The 17,390-nt window shown below is 36.2% G+C and overlaps 2 protein-coding genes across 2 annotated transcripts; one reads left to right on the top strand and one right to left on the bottom strand.

The window, feature by feature from the left end:
- Nucleotides 1-533: 533 nt before the first annotated feature.
- On the bottom strand, nt 534-1,115 carry LOC143535533 (uncharacterized). Its single transcript, XM_077029758.1, has one exon. The coding sequence runs from the start codon at nt 1,113-1,115 to the stop codon at nt 534-536; it is 582 nt and encodes a 193-aa protein (XP_076885873.1).
- Nucleotides 1,116-6,004: 4,889 nt separating this feature from the next.
- Nucleotides 6,005-6,550, top strand: LOC143535532 (uncharacterized). Its single transcript, XM_077029757.1, has one exon. It carries the CDS (start codon nt 6,005-6,007, stop codon nt 6,548-6,550), a length of 546 nt encoding a protein of 181 aa, XP_076885872.1.
- The last annotated feature ends 10,840 nt before the right edge of the window (nt 6,551-17,390 follow it).

The following is a 17,390-nucleotide window of genomic DNA, read 5'->3' as shown; positions in this document are numbered from 1 at the left end:
TCAATGGTAAACATAAGGGACATATGTTGCCAATTTGCCTGAACGGTATTGAGTGTTGCTAAGCACTTAATACCAAGGACAACATCTGCCCCTCCCAAAGCAAAAGGGCAGAGATCTTGAAACACCTGAAGGTCACCTAGCTTAAGGTTAACATTTGTACAAACCCGATTGCAACGAATAACATCTCCATTCCCGATATGGACACCAAAAGGAGCAATAGGCTGTGTAGTGATCCTTAAGTCGTTCACCAACTTATCAGAGATGAAGTTGGGTTTCGATCCGCTGTCGAATAGAACTAGAACCTCTGTTAACTCAAGAACCCCTTTTAGCTTCATGGTAGATGTTGTTGATTGACCAAAGAGAGCATGAAGGCTGATCTTGGCTAATTCGCTAGAAGAATTCTGCTCAGTTTCCGCTGCTTGTCCCTCAGTCCCATCTATGATATCTAACAGTTTGAGACTCCTTGGTTTGCAACAATTCCCCCGACTAAACTTATCCCCACATCTATAACATTCACCTTTAGCATACCTAGCCTACTTCTCTATTTCTGAGATGCTAAGGGAAGAAATAGGGGTGGTTCTTCCTGCTGATGTAGTGGTGAACGGGGCTGGTTGAGTGTTGGTTATGACCTGTGATTGCACTCCCTTGTGAGTGTGGTTTAACTTTGACTCGAATTCTAATGCTAAACTCAGAGCATTGTAAATGGTTCGAGGCTTATGAATCCTAACATCAGCTTTTAATTCTTCTTTGAGGCCGTTCAAGAACACTCCTAAGAGGCAATGCTCTGGCCAATCCAAAACCCTATATGACCTTTTAGCAAATTCCTGTTGATATTCTTGGACTGTCCCCGTTTGTCGGATCGCACAGAGATACTCGTTTGGGTTTTTAAACTCGGCTGGGCCAAAGTGTTTGGTTAGGGCTTGAACTAATTCTTCCCAAATGGAAATGGGCTGTTTGGCTGACAACCATGAGTAAAAGTCCAAAGCGTCTCCCTCTAGATGCATAGAAGCGATGTCAAACTTTTCCATATCGGGTATATCATAGTACCAGAAATACTTCTCAGCCTTAAGGATCCACCCACAAGGATCTCCATCACTAAATTTTGGAAAATCCATTTTGTTGTAAGACCTGAAGTGTCGATTGTAGCTTCCTGAAGAAGAATCTTCTTCGTTAAATCGATTAAAACCCCGGCCAGTTTTTTTCCTTCTTGTCACGTGCCTTTAGAGCAGTAACGTCATTTTGTAGGGACTCCATTAATGATGCGATAACTGCCAGTTGGGCAGCTACCGGGTCAAGGTTTGAAGAAGCTAGGTTTGCATTACTTCGGGTTTTAGGAGCCATCGATTGATATTAATTGGAGGATAAGATTGGTGAATGAAATTGAAGATTGATTTATATTTTTTATTAAATTGGGTGAATGGTGTTTCCCGACAATGGAACCAATGATAGAAACCGGAAAATAATAGATGGAATTGATAGATTTTAATCCAATTCGAGAAGGATTATGTCTCCAAATTACAAAGGTTAAGAACCCTAATTTTATAAATAAAACACGAACAACAAAACAAATGGCTAAAACAAATACTTAAACTAAAAGTTAGTGGGCGGTTATCCCCACTTCCTGGTTTAGTGGATCACCCCACTTCCTAAACTTTCAAATGTTTTCCCTCCATCTCGTTTCCTTGTATCCAGCTTCATAGGGTTCGTATCAATGCAGCCTGCTTAGAGAATCGACTTGCCCTCAGTTGGGTAATAGAAAATGGAGCTCCTGGTCCAGTGGTGTGCATCTCAAAAGGTTCAATAGTGAGGTGTCAAAAGGTAGCAATTTGTTGGTCTTCCGGTGACAGCCCCTGCAATTTGTACTCCCTGTCATCAATGGTAAACGTAAGGGACATATGTGTGACACCCTTCTATTTTAAGCATAATCCGGTACTAATGTAATCCGTGATTATATAAATAAAATATTATAAATAATAAAATAATGTTATTTTAGTCTAAAAATTCCAAAAATATATATGCTATATTTTATGGTACTCAAAAAGTTAAGTTTTGGCGCGTAGTACATACTATGCAAAACTGACACCAACAGTGACCCAGGTAAGGTTAAAAATCCAAATAAATTCCTAAAGGTCGGGAATGACTTAAAATAACTTAAACATAGTGAAAATATTAATATTAGACCATAAACATAATTTTAGAATGTTCGTTTCGCGAAAACTGGAAAATAAGCAAGTAAAAGCCGGCAACGGACACAGTAAGGATCCGAAACCAACAAACTTCAAAAATTTACATCTTTATATGGTTTTGAAGGTAATTTTATGAGGAATCCAAATATGTGATTGGTTTTACATAAAAACAACCTTAACTTGTTATCAATTACAAACTAATACAAAGAGGGCTTAGATTAATACATATATTATGCAAGAAAATAAAATGATTCCCCTATATTTAACGCCCTAGCCGTCCAACCCCCCCCCCCGGCTGTCATCCTAGCCTTGATTACTTAATGTGTTGTTAGAAATTTATCCTCCCAAGTCACCTCCATATGCTTGCATATGGACAAGTGGTGTCTTGGAACATTACATAATCACCTCTCAGCTTCCCAAGACCACCACCACTATCCCCTCTCTCCTCCCTCTCCTAAAATCTGGCCACCCTCTCCCTCCTCCCTCTCTCTTCCATTTCATGTCATAATCTCCATAAAATCATTAAAACCCTAACTTTAAACCAAGAAACATGAAGTAAGGAGCAAGATAGGAAGGAATGGAGCTTAAAACACACCTCTAGGGACCACCAAACTCATTCTCTTTCATCTCTCTCTCAAACCCTAAGGTAAAGTCCGAACTTAATCTTGCTCTTTAAGCTTTGGATGCAAAACACTTGTTCTTGCACCTTAAAAGGATTCACACAAGCCATTAAACCACAAAACTCATGTGAAAATGGAACTTTGAAAATCAAGTGTGTGTGTGTGCATGTGAGCTGTGGGTTTATGTGTGTGTGTGTGGAACCCAAATCCACATGCACATACAAGCACACATGCATATCACTTCCATTTTCATATTTATTAAGTTTGGTTTGATGATTTTAAGATATAAAAGACTTGAAAATGGGTTTAAAAGTGTGAATATGGAAAAGATAGAGAGAGATCCGTGAGTGAGAGAGAATATGAGTATGTGTGTGTTTTCAAGTATTCAATGTTACATGCATGTGTGTATCTTGATGATTTATGTTTGATTATTGTTATGCATTCTTAAGATTTGATGATATATGCATGATATTGTAAGAGATAGATTGATATGATTATGATGTTAGTTGTATGAATTTTTAGATTCAGTTTATGTAAAATCATATGAAAACACATAGGATCTTTATGCATGTCACACACTTAAGTTGTTTGCTACACATAAAAATATTATTGTCAATATTATAAATGTTAAATTACAATTATTAACAATAATTAGAAAATAATATTTATAGCATTGGAAAAAGTAATATTAAAATCTGATTTTTATTAGATATTTAAATGCTATGCGTTATTGGAAAATGACCTCATAATTGTAGACATTAATATGTGACATGATAAATTTATAATGAAAATTAAATACATGTTTATAATCAATAAAAATATAAATTTATGATATAATATGAAATCTGGAAATTTATATATGTTTACATGTTATAATAACCATAGATATTGGTTACGAAGGGGGGAATATTTCGAGTTTGGTATGTCTCGTGTTGTTCATTTGATAATCATACATGTGTTGTACTCTTTGCTCGTAGAAATATTGATAGATCTATTAGGGTGACGCCCCTCATTTAGCCAGAGATACTGGTTATAAAGGGGGGAATATTTTGAGTTTGGTATGTCTCGTGTTGTTCATTTGATAATCATACATGTGTTGTACTCTTTGCTCGTTTACAACTAATACGATTTGTTTAAGAAATAAAAAAACAAGATTAAACGTTAATAATGATATCCTCATTGATTAAAATGGAGAAATAATTGACGTAAAAGTCAAGAGCTATTACATCATGGTTTTTAAATGAGAACTCAACAACATTTGTGTTGACAAATGTTTTAATATACTTTTCAGGTAAATAATGATTTGGAGCTTAGTGGAGCGTGAAGGAAAAATGGTGACATGTGTTTGAATGGGAAGAATGTTGACCTTTGTTTAGTTGGACTTGTACTTTGAATAAAAATCGTGTATTTGAACACGTGTAAAAACTCTGATTGTTGAATAAAGTCCAACATATGTATTATACACAAATTTGTTTGTGACTGGCTGAAAAGGCGTCTGTCACCACCGAAATGACTTAGTCAAATCTTCTGTTGCTTAAGTTAAGATTTTCTGGGTATGACAGAAGTTGATATCAGAGCCAATCGTTATAGTGAATTAGAAATTTTGTTAAGAATTTCTAAACTATAACCAAGTATTCAAACACACGTTTTTCCCCGCCTCACGAAGCAAAGCTAAAGGTAAATTGTTAAAGTACCATTTATATTAATTATTAAAATTTAGGAAATCCTCATATAAAAATTATGTAACCATTATTATTTTAAGTTACTTGTCACAGATGGCTTCACCCAAGACTTTTGTTGACCTGACTAACTCTGATGAAGATGGGGAGTTACCCCCACCTCTCATCACACCCATTCAGCCCACAGTTGTTACTACTGCCCCCACTATCTTGACTAATGCACTAGCTCAGGTGAATGACCGCAAACGAAAGCAACCAGCCACACCTGAGACTGAGCATTCTGATTCACGCATCTCACCTAAGTACCAGACACCGGGTGCGGGGCCCTCTACTCGTATCCCAGTTGTCCAGCCAGCGCCTAGGGAAAGGCACGACTGGCTTTCTCGTTATGTCCGTTATCAGGATGAACTAACTTACCATGGGCAGAGGTTAGCTCATCATGCTGGTGCTTTGGAAAGTTTGAAGGCACGGTTTCAGGGCATGGAAAATAGGGAGATAGCAGGAGGCTTAATCTTGGACCAAATAGCACATCGGGTGTTGCAGTTAGAGGCCCGGTCAAACCAGACAGAGGCCCGGTTGAACCGAATAGAGGCAGATATGCACCGGGTCTTGTTATGCAAGACCACACGGTTAGTAATCAAGATGGTGCAAGACCACACAATTAATTCTAAAAGTTTAGCCAAGTCAAAATCGGTTAAACCAAAGCAGCCAAGCCATAGCATATCGGTACATTCAAAAAGAAAAGAAACTGAAAAGACAAAAGATGAGAAAGAAAAGAAACAAGAAGGTTGTGAAAGTTCCACTGCTGAACACATTCCAAGTAAAATAAAAAGAGCAAAAGTTAGCACGGGATGTACCTTAAAGATTTTCAAGTATATAAACCAAAAGAATTTTATGGGGATAAAGGGGTAATAACAACGCTCCGATGGTTGGAAGAAATGGAATCTATTGTGATCATAAGCAAATGTACCGAGGAAGAAAGCATCCAGTACTCTTCTCAAATGTTTAAAGGAGAGGCACTGGAGTAGTGGAACACGTTAATTGAAATCAAGGGAAGGAATAACATGTACAATCTGGAATGGAAAACTTTCAAGGAGCTGGTCAAACAAAGGTTCTGCCCGATACATGAAGTTGATCATATTCAGACCAAGTTATGGAATCATAAAGTCATCGGCACTAATCTCAAGGAATACAACACGAAGTTCCTTGAATACTGTAGACTTGTAACGCATCTGGTTACACCGGAGTATAACAAAGTAACCAGATACATCTATGGGTTACCAAAAGAAATTCGTGATCATGTAAGATCACACATGCCTGCTAGTATTGAATATGCAATTGAATTAGCAGGATATCTGATGGAAAGTATGATTCGAAATAAGGATGAAGAGAAAAAGATGGTGGTAGAAAGGAATAGAGAGAATGATGGTAGACAGAAGTTTGGAAAAACAGAGAAGGGACAAGTGTGTTTAATCGACCACTGTGTAAAAATTGTGGAAAAAGACACGAGGGAAAGTGCATGAGACCGATTGTGAGGTCCGAAGTTCGTAAATTTGATCCATTCTCGACTTGTAATTTCTGCAAGAAACCAGGGCACAAGGAGGAGGATTGTCGGAAGAAGTTAATCGTTTGCTTTGATTGTGGTGAGAAAGGGCACTTTAGTGCGGAATGCACTAAAAAGAAACCGGCAGCTGGAGGCGCCAGTGGTAGTGGTGCCAGGAATGAAGCCAATAGAGGGAATGCACGAGCTTTCATGCTTAACACTCAAAAAGCTGGAGAATTACCAGACGTGATCACTGGTACGTTCCCTATTAATAATGCTTATGCTAGAGTTTTATTTGATTCTGGAGCTAATCAGAGTTTTATAGATTATAAATTCTGTGATTTACTAAATGAACCTCTAGCTAAATTAAGTAAGCAATATGAAGTAGAAACGGCTAATGGGTCATTAATCAAAATATCTAAGGTATTAAGTAGTTATATCACCTTAGCCGGATATGAAATGCCAGTTCAATTGTTACCAATGGAGTTAGCTAGATTTAATGTTATTTTAGGGATGGACTGATTAGCCGCCAACCAAGCTCGAATACTATGTAACGAAAAGGCTATTGAAATTTTAACTCCAAATAAGAGAATGATGCGAATAGCTGGCGATAAAGATTCTGGTAAAATAGGAACCATTTCAAAAATAAAGGCTAGTCATTGTTTGGGAAAAAGTTGCTTAGCATTCATGGCTTGTGTAACCAAGGAGCCAGATCCTAAGAAACTGGAAGAGGTCCCAATTGTTGTTGAATTCAAGGATGTATTTCCTGACGAGTTGCCTGGAATTCCGCTCGATCGAGAAGTTGAGTTTAGAATTGACTTAGTTTCGGGAACAGCTCCAATTGCTAAATCTCCTTATAGATTAGCACCAACTGAGATGAAGGAACTAAAAAAGCAGTTGGACGAGTTATTGGTAAAAGGATTTATTCGACCAAGTTCTTCACCCTAGGGAGCTCCAATATTGTTTGTCAAGAAGAAAGACGGATCAATGAGAATGTGTATTGACTACCGGGAATTGAATAAAGTCACGATCAAGAATCGATATCCGTTGCCGAGAATTGATGATCTTTTCGATCAATTACAAGGAGCAAGTTGTTTTTCGAAAATTGATCTTAGATCAGGGTATCATCAATTGAAGATTCAACAAGAAGATATATCCAAAACTGCATTTAGAACCCGATACGGACATTATGAGTTCACTTTATGCCTTTTGGACTCACTAATGCTCCAGCAGCTTTTATGGACATGATGAACCAAATCTGCAAGCCTTATTTAGATAAGTTTGATATTGTTTTCATTGATGACATTCTTATCTATTCCAAAACAAAGGAGGATCATCAGACCCATCTAAGGATCATACTGGAAACATTAAGAAAGGAAAAGTTGTATGCTAAATTCTCTAAATGTGAGTTCTGGCTATCCGAAGTCCAATTTCTTGGACATATTGTTAATGAGAAAGGTATTCAAGTGGATCCGGCAAAGATTAAAGCTATTACGAAATGGGAGAAACCCAAGACCCCGACTCAAGTAAGAAGTTTTATGGGGCTAGCCGGTTACTATAGAAGATTCATACAAAACTTTTCAAGAATAGCGGTTCCATTAACTTCACTTACTCGAAAATCTATGAAATTTGAATGGGGATCGAAACAGGAAGAGGCGTTTGAGACTCTTAAACAGAAATTGACAAATGCACCTGTCTTAGCCTTACCTGAGGGACAAGATAATTTCCTTGTGTATTGTGATGCTTCGCATACAGGAATGGGATGTGTTTTGATGCAAGGGAAGAAAGTAATTGCTTATGCTTCACGACAATTAAAAGTTCATGAAAAGAATTACACCACATATGATCTTGAACTTGGATCTATAGTCTTCGCGTTGAAATTATGGCGACATTATTTATATGGTGTAAAATTTACCATCTATACTGATCACAAAAGTTTGAAGCATATATTTGATCAGAAAGAATTGAACATGAGACAAAGGCGATGGATGGAGACGTTGAATGATTATGATTGTGAAATAGTTTACCATGAAGGTAAAGCTAATGTGGTAGCTGATGCTTTAACTAGAAAAGAGCATGAAAAGCCAAAACGAGTACGAGCTTTGAGATTAGAACTCAAAATTGATTTATTAACTGAAATTAAGGAAGCTCATAAGTTGGCACTAGAACAAGAAAATATAAAGGCCGAAAAGGGAAATGGAACAATAGATCAGTTAGTAAAAGGCGACGATGATATACTCAGATTAGGGAAAAGAATTTGGGTATCAATGGTTGGAAGCTTGTGGGAAAAGATATTGGAAGAAGCTCACAAATCTAAGTATATGATATATCCGGGAAGTGACAAGATGTATCATAATCTTAAAGATGATTATTGGTGGATCGGAATGAAGAAAGAGATTGCCTTGTATGTGGCTAAGTGTCTAACATGTTCAAAGGTCAAATCCAAGCATCAAAAGCCATTAGGGTTGTTAACACAACCAGAAATACCAATCTGGAAATGGGATATGATTACCATGAATTTTATTATGAAATTACCTAAGACATCATGATAAAATGATGCTATCTGGGTCATTGTTGATAGACTAACCAAATCAGCCCATTTCATTCCGATTCAAGAAACATATAGCATGGATAAATTGGCACAACTATATGTGGAAAACATTGTATCATTGCATGGTGTGCCGTTGTCAATCATATCTGATAGAGATAGTCGTTTCACCTCCAATTTCTAGAGAAGTTTTCAAAAAGCAATTAATACACGGTTAAATTTAAGTACTGCTTATCATCCACAGACCGATGGACAAAGCGAAAGAATAATTCAAACATTAGAAGATATGCTTCGCGCTTGTATTATAGATTTAGGTGGTAGTTGGGAAACTCACCTAGCATTGATGGAATTTTCATATAATAACAGTTATCATACAAGCATACAAATGGCACCATATGAAGCACTATACGGAAGGAAATGCAGAACACCTGTATATTGGTCCAAAATTGATGATAATCAGTTATCAAGTCCCGAGATTGTTCAAAGGACAACTGACCAAGTGATACAAACCCGAAAAAGATTGAAAGCAGCACGTGACAGATAGAAGAGTTATGCTGATGTAAGACGAAAACCGTTAGAATTCAAAGAAGGAGATAAAGTGTTGCTCAAAGTATCACCTTGGAATGGTGTAGTTCGTTTTGGAAAGAAAGGGAAGTTAAGTCCGCATTTTGTTGGACCATTCAAAATTGTTGAAAGAATAGGTCTTGTAGCTTATCGCCTTGAGTTACCCGAATAGATGCAAGGAATACATGACGTGTTTCAAGTATCAAATCTACGAAAATGTTTAGCCGATGAGACACTTTCTATGCCTCTAAAAGACGTACGAGTGAATGAGAAACTCAAATTTGTAGAAGAGCTGATACAGATAGAAGATAGTCAAACCAAGTTCCTGAAACGTCAAAGGTTAAAATTGGTGAAAGTTAGATGGAATTCACGAAGGGGTCTGGAATTCACTTAGGAACTTGAGTCCAAAATGAAACGGAAATATCCATATCTCTTTACATAAATCTCAAGGACGAGATTTTTCTAAAGGTGGGGAGGATATAACACCGTGAAAATACCCCATCTAATTTTGGGCTAAAAATGTCAATTCTGAAAGTTAAAGGACTGAAAATAAAAATTTTGGGTTTGTCTCCTGATGAACTTCGTCGCGCTACGCGACAGAGAATCACACAGTTCAAGAAAAATGGGGGGCTCCGCGCTACGCGACGGCCAAACCCAACTAATCCATCGCGCTACGCGATGACCAGGTTAAGTAACCCGGGACACGTGGCCAACCACGTGTCAACACGTGGCAGCTTCTGATTAATTGCGGTGTCGCGCTACGCGACGGCCTTAGGGAAAAGGCCATCGCGCTACGTGATGGTCTGCAAAACTCGCCTATAAAAGGGCAGCTACGGGTTCAAGCCATTTCATCCCATTTTCACCTTTTTTTCACATAGTTAACCTTGGTTAGCGTGCAAGAGAGTTCCGAGGTGCCGAGGGCTGTTTTTGTGAAGAAACGAGGAGTCGTTACGCTGTTTAACGAGCTGTTGATCACGTAGACAAAGTACAAGCTGAATTGCTGCTGATTTCCTACGTTCTTCAGTTCCGCCTAGCCGCTTAAGGTAGGATTAAGGTTAAGTTACTCTACTAGTTACTTTAAATATCTAGTTACAACTTAGTTAGGTAAAGGGTATAGTCGTTAAACTGTTAATATTTTCCAAATAATGTTTTATAAAGGAAAAACGTTGCTTCCACGTGAAGTACTGTTACCAAAACTATTATTTTGACGGGCATGTAGTAACTGGAAGGGGGGTATCATTAGTAGACTCTTCTTGCCTAAGGAAAGCAATTCGTATACATCCCAATCAACCGCGGGACCCGTTTGCTTACCTGGAAAAGTTTACCAACGTGATATCCTTTATTAGGCCAAAGTGTGCTATTCCAAACGTCATATGTAAATCCAAAGTATTTTCATAAAACGACTATAACTATACTAAGGTTAGGGCAGACCTAAGAGTCTACTGAACTGAATCAGACTTCAAGTCTGCTGATCAGACCTCGAGTCTGCTGAAACTGTTACAGACTTAAAGTCTGCTGAATAATACCAATTAGGTACATATGCATACCTATTATGAATATAGGTGAATAGCATACTGAAGTCAAAGAGGCTGATAATACCTACTGATTATACAAGGTGAACACGTTAACCTTTTACTGTCTAAACTGATTTTACTCTTGTAATAGACTGGTTGTTTATTACAAAGAGTCTGATAAATGTTTGCATGAGATAAAATCTCTAAAATCGTTATAATACAAAATAGATAATAAAAAGCAACTCAGACCGAATACACATGTGTCTGGATCCATACATAACTGATAATTGGCATACAAAACCAAGTCAGTCATAACCAGTTCTCCATAAGGATTACATATCCTAGGGGAAGGTTGTCTCCGAACAGGGGCTATGTACTCGGGGAACCTTTGAATGGTGTGTGTAGGGCAGTGGTACAAATTCTAGGAATGGACAGGCATGCCTGCTGAGTTTGTGAAATAGAAAACTATGTATGTATTTAACGACTGTTATAAATGTTTTATCGAGTCAACGTTTCACCAACATATAGCTGACGTGTTTTTCCCACTCTTGCAGGTAATTAGATTACCGTATATGGTATACAAGGATTGGAGTCATAGAAGATCGCTCGAGATGGCTCGTTTTGAAAATCATAAATCCTTGTATTATTAATAACACTGTTTTGTATAACTGAAACTCGGGTGTTTAATTCCCGAGTAATTTTGATAATGTAAATTAATATTTTAATATTTAAAGACTTCCGCCAAAATGAACTCGCTACTCTGATATATTTACAAAACAGGTATCAACTGTTGGTCACACCTCTAGGCCCTGGACCGGGGTGTGACCACCCGTAAGGATTCCTCAGTGGTCACTGGTACGTTTCTCATAAACAACCATTATGCCTTCATATTATTCGATACCGGAGCTGATCTAAGTTTTGTTTCTAAACAATTCAAATGCTCACTTGGTATGAAAACAACTAAAGTAGATAATAAATATTCAATTGAATTAGCCAATGGAATTTGATCGAAACTGGAGAGGTTATTCATGGATGTAATATTCTTTTAGAAAACCATAAGTTCAGTATTGATCTTTTACCAGCAGAATTAGGCATTTTCGATGTGGTTGTCTAAAAACCTTGCTGAGATCATTTGTTTAGAAAAGTTGGTTCGTTTGCCCCTCCCAAATGGGGAAACGCTAACAATTCTTAGCGATCGAAGCATTTCTGATTTGAAGCTCACCGGTATTACGAAAACTCGTAAGATGCTTCGCAAGGATATCCGGCGTTCCTTGTCATTGTTATCGATACAAAGGCTAAGGAACGAAAGATAGAAGACATTCCTGTTGTTCGCGATTTTCTAGAAGTCTTCCCAGATGACTTACCTGGATTACCCCCACCGCATTAAGTTGAATTTAGAATCGATCTTATCCAAAATTTTGCACTGATAGCTAAGTCTCCGCATAGATTGACGACATCGGAAGAGCAGAAACTGTCCAATCAACTTCAAGAACTAGTAGACAATGGTTCCATAAAACCAAGCTTCTTACTCTGAGGAGCACTAGTTTTATTCATGAAAAAGAAAGATAGTTCAATCAAGTATCGATCATCAAGAACTGAATAAACGAACCATAAAATTTTGGTACCCATTACCGAGAATTGATTATGTGTTCAATCAGTTATAGGGACCTAGATTCCTATTCGAAGATTGACTTACGTTCTAGTTACCATTAGCATAATGAGGCATTTTTAGAGTGTGATAGGGCTATGGTAAGGTTTTAGTCATACCGCTAGGAATGACAAATATGCCCGTTGGGTTTATGTATCTCATAAATAGGGTATGCGAACCCTACTTGAACTAATTCATAATAGAGTTCATCAATGTCATACGCGGCGATATTAGGAATTTCTCTAAGTATGATTTCTGGAATTGGGAAATTCAATTTCTAGGAAATGTAATCTATAAAGAAGACATACGCGTAGATCTATTAAATATTAAAACAATTAAGAATTTAAGATACTAAAGTTCCCAACTGAAGTGCAATGATCGATCTTGTTTGGGCATTGTCAGAGATTTCTTGAGAATTCCTCTAAGATAGCTCAACCTTTGAAGGCTATTAACCCATAAAGACAAGAAATGTGACTAGAACAAGACATAAGTTGAAACTCTTCAGTTATTAAACAAAAGTGGTGTGGTACACCTATCTTGTTCTTCCTATAAAGAACAGATGAAATTTGAGTTTATAGTGATGTTTCATGCTTAGGTCTTGGATGCATACGTATGCAAAAAGACAAATGCGGATAGCCTATACGATATGAAAACATAAACTGCACAAGAAGAATTATTCAACTCATGATTTGGAAATAGGAACTATCATTCTCGCTTTCAAAATCTTGAGACATTATCATTACTATGCAAGGTGCATTCTACACTAATCCTAAGAGTCTTCAGTTTTGTTCAACAAGAGAAAACGAAATTGAGTATAGCTAATTAATGATTATGACTGCGATATTCATTACCACCCAGATAAGGTGAATAATGTAGTTGATTCTTAAGTAGAAAGGAAAGAGAAAAGTTGTTACGCATATGCACTTTGTGATTAATAATTCAAAATAATTCTTACAATCCGAAGTCGTGATGCTCGATACAAAGCCTTGAAGAGAGAAATTCAAAGGTTAAAAGTCAAGAGAAATTGAATGTGAAGTTGCACCAAAGGCTAATGAAACGATATGCTTAATGAACCAAATTAGGTACCTTGATCTAGGAACTTGCGTAAATTGGTACTAGACGAACGCATAAGTCTAGATACTCAATTAGTTCAAGTTCTACCAAAATATAAAAAGGAGCTCCAAGAGTTATATTGATGAACCAATACAAGAAGATATTGTAGACAAGCGTGTAACATTCTCCAAGATTAAGGTAGAACATCAGGAGCCATCTAAACTTCTGCAATAATCTGAACTTTCCTAACGGGAACCTATCACCGTAGACCTTATAATCAATTTACCATGAATATCTAGTAAGTGCGACACTATCTGGATAATGGTAGATCGATTTGCTTTTTCTCTACCCCTTAAGAAGAATACAAGATGGAGAAATTACCAGTTCATGATGGAAAGGATGTTAGAGTAATTGTGAATTTACAGGTGCATTTGAACTCTAATATGGCTTTGCTATGTCAGGGATTGGGATAACTCTCCAAGAATGTATGGAATACTCGCCTACCATTGGCTTAGTTTCCTTAAACAATCATCTTCCAGTGTTGGGAGCATTATACGGGAATAAAATTCGTCATCACATTACTAAATTAAACTAGAGTGAAGTTGAGTCTCCATTATGTTGGACATTTCGAAATCGCCAATCGAGACGGTCCAGCAGCATGCAAGCTTGAATTACCTCTATCATTTAGTAAAAATTTTGAGGTGTTCCACGTATCAAAACTGAAGAAACACATACCTGATGAATCACTGATCATTCCATCTGACGAAGTCCATGTGGACAACAAGCTTCGATTTATTGTAAAACATGCCGAGATCATGGATTGGAAGATCCAGAAACTCAAGCAAAACAAAATCGAGTTGGTCAAAGTCGGATTAAATTCAGGTCGTAACCCTGCAATAGCATGGGAATGACGAGATCAGATGAAAAGAAAATACTTTCAGCACTTCCTAAACAATTAGACGCGAATGCTACCTCCTAAATTTCGGGACGAAATTTCTTAAAGGAGGGGAGAATGTGACACCCTGCTATTTTAAGCATAATCCGGTACTAATATAATCCGTGATTATATAAATAAAATATTATAATTAATGAAATATGTTATTTTAGTCCAAAAACTCCAAAAAAATATGTGCTATATTTTATGGTACTCAAAAAGTTAAGTTTTGGCGCGTAGCAAATACTGCGCAAAAGTGACACCGCCGGTGACCCAAGTAAGGTTAAAAATCCAAAAAAATTCCTAAAGGTCACGAATAACCTAAAATAACATAAACATAGAGAAAATATTAATATTAGACCATAAACATAAGTTTAGAATGTTCGGTTCGCGAAAACTGGAAAATAAGCAAGTAAAAGCCGGCAACGGACACCGTAAAGATCCGAAACCAACCAACTCTAAATATTTACATCTTTATATGGTTTTGAAGCTAATTTTATGAGGAATCCAAATATGTTATTGGTTTTACATAAAAACAACCTTAACTAGATATAAATTACAAACTAATACAAAGAGGGCTTAGAATAATACATATATTATGCAAAAAAATAAAATAATTCTCCTATATTTAACCCCCAGGCCGTCCACCCCTATAAAGTATGTGTGTGTTTTCAAGTATTCAATGTTAGATGCATGTGTGTATCTTGATGATTTATATTTGATTATTGTTATGCATGCTTAAGATTTGATGATATATGCATGATATAGGATCTTTATGCATGTAACACACTTAAGTGTTTGCTACACATAAATTATTATTGTTAATATTATTAATGTTAAATTGCAATTATTAACAATAATTAGAAAATAATATTTATAACATTAGAAAAAGTAATATTAAAATCTAATTTTTATTAGATATTTAAATGTTATGCGTTATTGGAGAATGACCTTATAATTGTAGACATTAATATGAGACTGATAAATTTATAATGAAAACTAAATGCAAGTTTATAATCAATAAAAATATAAATTTATGATATCATATGAAATCTGAAAATTTATATATTTTTACATGTTAGAATAACCATAATTTGTGTGTTATATGATTTACATGCTTTACTTGGTTCAAAATGAGTGTCGGCTACTTAACTAGTCGAAAAATCGGCTTTTTAACGCAAACCGACATGGTTTTTAGGAGCTGATTTGAAACAGACCCTAAAACCTAAAACCTCATATACATTACACTATATAATATGTGTAATGAGGTCAAGATGATAAGACTTGACAATAAACAAGTCGCGCCGCTTAAGACGACGCGAAAACGTTAAAAATGATCATTTCTATTAAGATTTAAACTAAACCGATAACAAATATATTTTTACAAACTAACTTACAAAATATATATATATTAGCTATAAAAACTACATTTCACCTTAAAAAAATTAAAATGTAATAAAAATGCTAATCGGTTTGCCGTTAAACGCGAAACCGACAAAACCGGTAAAATGTCGCCTAAAACGTAAAGAATTGCAAATTTTGAAAGACTTAAATAATTCAGCAAATAAAAAGGTGTTTTTACCATATTTATATTTAAATATTAAATTTCTAATTAATAAACAATTTTGAGAAAATTGTTTAAGTGTCTTATTTGCAAAAATTGATGCTAAGTGTATTATGTGCATGCTTAGTTAATATAAGGAGTATATATACATATATGTGCTTATAAATATTTGTGATGTGTGCTTGAGTGAAAGTATATATATTGGACTTAACCAAACCAAAACCACCAGTGGATAATTTAAACAATAAAACTAATAAACAAGATAAACGTTCTGAAAGACTAAACGTTGGTGTGAACGCTTTAAGTTGAAAGAACAACTTAAGGTTATTGTGGGAATAAATTAATAAAAACGTGTACTAAATGAATAGGACACGAGTTGAATTGTGGACAAAACCGATCATCTACTGAAAGCAGTGAGTATCTCATAAATCCCCTCATTTTTTTATAACGCTTTACATATAATTGTTTTGGGGGGGAAGTATATTTAATTGATCCATTTTATTTTACAAAACATATTAAATGGGATGAGTCTCTTGAACGGGAAAACCGTTAACCTTGGTCTAGGGTGTAGAAATATTGATAGATCTATCGGGGTGACGCCCCTCATTTAGCCTGAGATACTGGTTACGAAAGGGGGAATATTTCGAGTTTGGTATGTCTCGTGTTGTTCATTTGATAATCATACATGTGTTGTACTCTTTGCTCGTTTACAACTAATACGATTTGTTTAAGAAATAAAAAGCAAGATTAAACGTTAATAATGATATCCTCATTGATTAAAATGGAGAAATAATTGACGTAAAAGTCAAGAGCTATTACATCATGGTTCTTAAATGAGAACTCAGCAACATTTGTGCTGACAAATATTTTAATATACTTTTCAGGTAAATAATAATTTGGAGCTTCATGGAGCGTGTAGGAAAAATGGTGACATGTGTTTGAATGGGAAGAATGTTGACTTTTGTTTAGTTGGACTTGTACTTTGAATAAAAATCATGTATTTGAACACGTGTAAAAACTCTGATGGTTGAATAAAGTCCAACATATGTATTATACATAAATTTGTTTGTGACTGGCTGAAAAGGCGTCTGTCACCACCGAAACGACTTAGTCAAATCTTGCGCTGCGTAAGTTAAAATTTTCGGGGGTGTGACAATATGTTGCTAATTTGCCTAGACGGTATTGAGTGTTGCTAACCACTTAATACCAAGGACAACATCCGCCCCTTCCAAAGCAAAAGGGTTGAGGTCTTGAATCACTTGAAGGTCCCCTAGCTTAGGTTAACATCTGTACAAACCCGTTTGCAACGAATAACATCTCCAATGGAACCAATGATAGAGACCGGAAAATAATAGATGGAATTGATAGATTTTAATTCAATTCGAAAAGGATTAGGTCTCCAAATTACAAAGGTTAAGAACCCATTTTTTATAAATAAAACATGAACTACAAAACAAAAGGCTAGTGGGCGGTTATCCCCACTTCGTGGTTTAGTGGATCACCCCCCACTTCCTAAACTTTCAAATGATTTCCCTCC

This window comes from Bidens hawaiensis, unplaced genomic scaffold, assembly GCF_021521415.1.
Source record: "Bidens hawaiensis isolate Kalapana, Puna unplaced genomic scaffold, B.hawaiensis_p1.1 tig00010563_1, whole genome shotgun sequence".
Classification (NCBI taxonomy): domain Eukaryota; kingdom Viridiplantae; phylum Streptophyta; class Magnoliopsida; order Asterales; family Asteraceae; genus Bidens; species Bidens hawaiensis.
The sequence above is the reverse complement of the archived record's forward strand: the minus strand, read 5'-3'. Positions and strand labels throughout refer to the sequence as shown.

Coding starts and splice junctions, on each gene's coding strand:
- LOC143535533 (XM_077029758.1), bottom strand. CDS start 1,115: ATGGATTTTCCAAAATTTAGTGATGGAGATCCTTGTGGGTGGATCCTT.
- LOC143535532 (XM_077029757.1), top strand. CDS start 6,005: ATGAGACCGATTGTGAGGTCCGAAGTTCGTAAATTTGATCCATTCTCG.